The 6,751-nt window shown below is 39.3% G+C and overlaps 1 protein-coding gene across 3 annotated transcripts in view; it reads left to right on the top strand.

The window, feature by feature from the left end:
• The window catches only part of pde7a (phosphodiesterase 7A), a 20,744-nt gene that overhangs the window by 9,099 nt on the left and 4,894 nt on the right, over positions 1-6,751 (top strand). The window contains exons 2-3 of one of the 3 annotated variants that reach the window (XM_032504463.1): positions 2,379-2,439; positions 6,286-6,372. In XM_032504463.1, the coding sequence (XP_032360354.1) occupies positions 2,379-2,439; positions 6,286-6,372 (148 nt within the window). Of the gene's footprint in view, positions 1-2,378; positions 2,440-6,282; positions 6,373-6,751 lie in introns of all 3 variants that reach the window. The other 2 variants (XM_032504462.1, XM_032504464.1) reach the window with 2 other exon arrangements.

Raw genomic sequence — 6,751 nt, 5'->3', positions numbered from 1 at the left:
GTACCAGAACAGGTTTACATGGTTTCATTTTCAAAAAACACCTTATTTTTGTTGTACTGCACATTGTTGCAAATCCTCTTTTCACCCTGTGTGTTTGGGTCTTTGTTTTTGCTACGGAGTGAGACATCTCACTTTAATACTATCTTTGTTGGGAGTCACACATGCACAGTAGCTAGGTAAGATTACATCAGCTAGATAACTCTTTCTCCAACTTATGTCAGTACAAGGCAGCATTAGCTGGGAGACTTCTACTAAACGATGGCGTACTTGTAGAATACCTGCTGGTATGGTGAACTAGTGTGGGTTGTAGCAGTGTTTTGCCATTGAGAACAAGCTAGCATGTTAGTGCTAGCATGCTACGGTTAGCCACCTCGTCTTGGCTAGTTACATAGAATGCTGTGCAGATTTTGAATAGCTCACTCTGAGACTGAAGGCAGAGGACATTCAGAAACCGGTATCTCACTCAAAACAGCATGGAGATATATATATATATATATATATATATATATATATATATATATATATATATATTATATTATTATTATTATTATTTATTTTTTTCCAAGTTTGAATGTGTGTGTGAAAGCACCAGAGACACAAAATATTACCCCAAATCCCAGAAATAATTGATTTAAATTTCTTTTAAATTAAATTTTTGTATATGGGCATTTAATGAGTGTATTCTGTCTGTGACATTGAATCCAAGTCCTGCCTTTGACATCCTACACTTCTCTCTCTTATTTTCCATCACCCTCAGCTGTGAAGCATAAATGCCAAAAACACAGCTTTAAAGGGGCTCAAGGAATTCAGACCATGATAGGACCATGATAGTTAGTTTTGTGTGCACTGGCACTACACAGGCGTGGCGGGGGGGGGTTATGGGCTGGCCACTTCAAGGGTAAAAACATGACTTTACCCTCCGTTCACAGCGGGAATGTGACATTGGGCTTGTACCGACACAAAGGAGCACATGCCATTGTCCACTTAACTGTGTGTGTGTGTGTGTGTGTGTGTGTGTGTGTTGTGTGCCTTTGTGTGTGTGTGTGTGTGTGTGTGTGTGTGTGTGTGTGTGTGTGTGTGTGGCCAAAAAGTTTGTTTGGGCAAGTGTTGGCAAGGCTGGTCGATCTTTGATTCCCAGCCCTAGAGCTAGTGTCTAGTATTATACAATTCCCACGCATGTTACACACACATCCCATGCATATATACTGTACACACAATCTAAAATAATCACACTAACCACTGGTGCTGTGTGTAAACACAGATGCCTGTTGACATTAAAATACAGCTTTGCAAATTACCCACCTCAAGTCGAGTTGTTTGCTAGCCGTTAAAATATTAGCTTTGGATTGGCAGCTGTCGTGTGTGTGTGTGTGTGTGTGTGTGTGTGTGTGTGTGTGTTGCAAAGTAATCCTAAGGATATGATGTAATGAATATACAAGCATGTACATTTGTGTTTGCATGTGTTGATGGTGTGACCAATTAACTTGTGGTCAGGAAATGGCCAGTCATCAGGCTCCCCGTGGAATGGGTAACCCTAAACGAGAGTAGTTCCAGAAGGGAGAGAAGAGTTGGCCTGAAGGGGGGCTAGGATGTGTGGAGTGCATAGAGAGGTGAGCCAACCCCTCAGTTTAGCCTGGAGCAGCTGTCTGTCGACAGAGCAAATACGCCGTCACCACAGTCATACTCACTACCGCTGTAGTGCTCTGCTGCTGCAGCTGCCTCCTGGTGAGGGATTCTGTTGATACTGCAAGGAGTTGTAGACACAAGAAAAAATAAAACAGACAGCAAATCGTATTACTTCTAAGATATCTATATTTTGGCAACTTGTTGCAACTTGTTTGTCTTCTAACATAAACATAAGCCCCCTTATTCAAACCAAAAGTCACATTGTATTAATTCACAGAACCTAGAAAAAAAAATGTTTGTTTTGTTTATTGTGATGCAGCTGCTGATTTTTGTAAGGAAGAAAATGCAAACTTGATGCTATACATAATGTTTTCGATTAATATACTATTAAAAAAATATTTCTCAAATACTATTGAGGAATGGTATTGACTTGCAAGGGTTGGTGGGCTGCATCTATCCTGGTTATTTGTTCCACTAAGGTAAATTCAAATGAATACAAAGTGTGTGAGTGTGTGTGTGTGCGCACGTGTCATATTTATCAGTGTAGCAGTTTGTGCAACATTACACCACCCTTTTACTTATCAAACTCAGTGTGTATGTTAAAAACATTGCCTGTGTTTCGTTTGGGGAAAGATGTGGTTGTGATATTACCCACATCAAATTTGGGACCTATTACATTGTTGTAGTAATATAATAACATTATATTGTTATAAACATTTGACACTTGTTGATGTTTCTGTTTGTTTGTTCAGAGACGAGGGGCCATTTCCTATGACAGCTCAGACCAGACAGCACTGTACATTCGTATGCTAGGTAAGTTTTTTACCACTCTCAGTGCATACACATACACATGCATTTTCAATAGACACACACACTCTTTCTATATATCTATAGGATGGACCAGAAATGGAGAGAGGGATGTAAATATTATAACAGGGATGTGGCCGCACTGGATTGTCCACTCAATCCCTGGCTTTTTGGTAATTTCTCAATCTGAACACGCTTAGATTGTGTATATCTGTAGTGTTGAGTGTCTTTTGAAGTTCAATCAGTACAGAATTTCATTTGAATGCTAAAGAGAGTAAGGGTTCGTTAGCAGAGTGCGTTTAAGTGTCTGTATGTACAAACTGCTTGTGTGTCCATTTGCCCATTGCTGTCTTCAGCATCCCTAAACAGGATAAGCACTTTAAAAGATATATGAGAATACTCCTAGCTCTGCCAGGCAGATGGAGTCAAATGCTTCTAGTAAACAGCCAGAGCAGTCTTGGCTTCCTAATCAATAAGGTTATTGAGGTTATTTGATATTATAAGCTATTGAAGATAATGGTGCAATTAGAGCCTGGGAAGACCTCTAACATCAGTCTACCCCACACATATGTGCACTCAAATGCATCTTTTGCCACCTTAATTATTAAATCAGATGGCATTTGGCTGGCAGCAAGAAAGAAAGTAGAATTATTAACGGTGTTATCCTGTCAGTGTCATTCATGGATAACAGATTGCTGCTGTGAAGCATAGTGAGTAGGCAGAGGGCATTAAATAGCAAGGGCAGTTTAGGGCTTACTGGATCTCTTTGTTGAAATCCTGATAACTGTAGCCTTCACATAATATTGCCACACTTTTTTGTTTCTCATTTTACTTGGCTAAATATGGTGACAGTCTCATACATCACCAGCATAAAGCATCTGTGTCTGTATATTTCATATTAAATTGAGTGTGAGGAGAGGCACACTAATGCAGATTGGTGTTTGCCTGGGCCAGGGTTCAGTATGCCAAGTTAATGCTGATGTGCTTTCAAATAGCAGGACTCAGAGCTTTTGCCGCATCAGTTATAGTGACATGACCTACATCCACCCCAGAGTGCCAGCACTAATGCACCGCAGGGAAAACATGGACTCTTTGACTCTGAAAACACACTAATCACACAAGCTCACATACACACACACGTGCCGAGCCCTAGCACATAAGATTGATGTGAGTGGTGTACATATATGTGAAAACACACACACACACACACACACACACACACACACACACACACACACACATGCATGCATGAATTGTAGTGGTTTTTTTTTTGCCCTAATTTATGTTTTTTGCATGTGAAAAGGCCACTGATATGGTTTCAATCTCCACATTCAAAACAACTTTACAAACCGCTTTTTAAAAATAATGTTGAGCATTGTTATGCCTTGAATTGTAATTCTTAGTTTTTGGTATTTTGATAGGAGCTTGTGTAGTATTCAAACAGCTCTTTGCAAGTAAGTAACATGCTGGTTGGGGAACACACCTGTGTGACTGCTTTGATTTCAATTCAAATGCACATAAGACACAATCAGAAGTGCCATGCTGGAAACCTACCATTGCACTGTTTAGCACCTTGTTGAGTAAACTGCCCTATAAAGTCTTGCCACATATAAGGTGTTTCCTGAAACAACACAATCACATTTTACTGCATCAGTGTCATAGCACCATCCTGTCACCTCACTGCGCTGTCACTGCTCCTAACTCGCCGTCTTTTTGGTCTGAGTCTGGAGCCTGTTTGGTCATGGATGTACTATAGATCCCTCTCCGTGGCTCTGAGTACTATTAGTAGAGCAGACTGTCCTGACATGGCATTGCATGCTCAGCTGTTTGACTTGTCTGTCCATTAAGTTTTCTCTTCTGGGACGTGGGAGTGTGTGTGTGTGTGTGTGTGTGTGTGTGTGTGTGTGTGTGTGTGTGTGGTGCGTGACTGTGCCCGCACATGAATAGTATTCACCCCTTGGGTGAAATAGTCTTTTCAAATCAATTTTTTTGCTTGTTTGAAAACACACACACAACACACACACACCACACACACACACACACACACACACAACCACCACACACACACACACACACCGAGAGAGCTCTCCTCGATCTTTTCCCATAGGATGGAATGGGAAATATAGCTAGCTACCGCTCAAATTCCCCAAAATGCATTAAATTGAAGTTGGACAAACACATTGCCTTAGGGTAGCTGTGACATACATTTTGTGACGAAATTCAAAGTGTAAATTTACTAAATTTATGTTGAAACTCACCGCGGGGTCTGTGAAGGAGGACAGGCCGGGCGGCGAGGCAGCAACCTGGGCAGCACCGGCAGAGTCAGACAAAATTTATAATTAGCTATACATTTTCATAAAACGGCCTATATTTGAGCTCTACATAGTTGATTACTCGCATAAAAAAGTCTCAGAAGTGAATTTAGTAATGAAATAGCAGACAAACAATGTATACAATTTCTGAGATCTGCGCAACCTAGATAGACAAGACAAACTGGTCCCAGATCAGTGGCCTATGTAAATTTTGGGGCGTGACAAAGGTACAAGGTACAACCAAATAAGGTACAGCCACAGAGTTGACGTCAACTATTTCACTATTCAACTATTTGTTTTCAGCAGCAGTTTCAAATTGTAAAATTTGCGTAGGAAAAAGGTGTCAATGGGACAATGGTTTGCTGTGTGTCCTTTTTACCCGCCGTCGTAATTCAACTATGATGAGGTAAACTCGGTTTTGCATTCTATCACCCCTTTAAAAGTTGCAAAACATTTCAGATTAAAAGCATTTAGCACAACATATCAAACATGCCGGAAACCCAAAAGAAACCAAATTTACCAAAACAATTTGCAAAACAGAAATAACATAAGCAAAAAAAAAAACAATTAAGTAAAGTGAGGAGAATATTAGTGAGTTATTTGTTTAGTGAGTAGTCATCTAGGATATTGCCAGAAAACTATGGAGCTGGATTGGTTTCTTTATTACATGCAAGAAAATAAATGATCTGAGAGGGGAAAAAAATGTTTGAGAGAGAGAGTTTTCATACCAATAGCAAAAAATAATATTTGAGACTTAAAAAAAGTGTGTGTGTATATATATATACATATATTTTTTTTATCTATATAAAAACACTATTTTCACATCAAGAGAAAAACCTGAGACGAGAGCAAAACATTGCATCGAGAGCAAAGACAGGTTCTGAGAGTGAGAAGAAAAACGTTTAAGAGAAACCCTTTTTTTTTTTTTTTTTTTTTAGAGAATTGTTTTTCACACTGATAGCAAAAGATAATATAAAATAATTAAATAAAAAATATTTGAGAGTTATAAAAAGTATTTTGAGAGAGATTTTTCTTCTTCTCAAAAATGATTTAAAAAATTTCAATTTTTTGGTCTCTATTATTATTTTTTGCTATTGATATGGAAACTTTTTTTCTCTCATGAAATGCTTTTTTGCTATCCGTGTGATAACTATTTCTCTCAAACATTTTTTTTCTTTCAGATCCTTTATTTTCTTGCATGTAATAAAGAAACACAGCTAGCTCCATAGAAAACCAGTTTAAATCAGTTTGAGATTTTTAGACTGGTAAAGCCTCTAGGGTGAAGCGTGCTGTCTGGCTGTGGCGAGCAGAACAGAGGCAGGATTTGGGCTGTGTTGGTAGTTTCACATACAGTACATTTGGGATTGTCTTACTGTAGTGCTCTGTCCATTGTCCGCTGGTAAAGCCCATCCTTGTGGCACTTAAGCAAGATCAATTCCAGTATACAATCAAAAAAAATGTGTAAATACTATTTAGCCTAGCACACATTTCTTTTCAAGCAGCATGAACCTTGAGGAAAAGTGCTGATTTCTTCTAGGAGATGTGAGAGTGAGAAGTCAGGTTGGATTTGAACCGGAACGAAGAAGCTCCCACCCATACCTGTACATCGACTTCCGTACTCTTCACAGTGAGTATGAATCACAGCCAGTTACTTTGACTCGCCAGCCTCCTTTTGACAAGTAGAGACATTATCAAACTGTACCACACACAGTTTGTTCCTCTCCAGCAAGATTGACAGATGTGTGTGCACTGCTTTGGTACAGTATTTCACATGATGATAAAGACCAAGGTGTGCCTTAGTGTAAACCATGTGAGAGGCTTTTTATCAAAGCTTTGTGAATGGGCATGTGATAAAATAATCACTTTCATACTCAATGAAACCTTTTAGAACATAAACGAGTTACAGAGAAGAAGTGTATGTGTTGACATTTTGATCCAAAAGTAATCCTACCTCTTGCTGACGTGTTTCCGGATTGCAGCGTGCGTGCGTGCGTGCGTGCGTGCGT

Source organism: Etheostoma spectabile, chromosome 22, assembly GCF_008692095.1.
Source record: "Etheostoma spectabile isolate EspeVRDwgs_2016 chromosome 22, UIUC_Espe_1.0, whole genome shotgun sequence".
Classification (NCBI taxonomy): domain Eukaryota; kingdom Metazoa; phylum Chordata; class Actinopteri; order Perciformes; family Percidae; genus Etheostoma; species Etheostoma spectabile.
The sequence above is the reverse complement of the archived record's forward strand: the minus strand, read 5'-3'. Positions and strand labels throughout refer to the sequence as shown.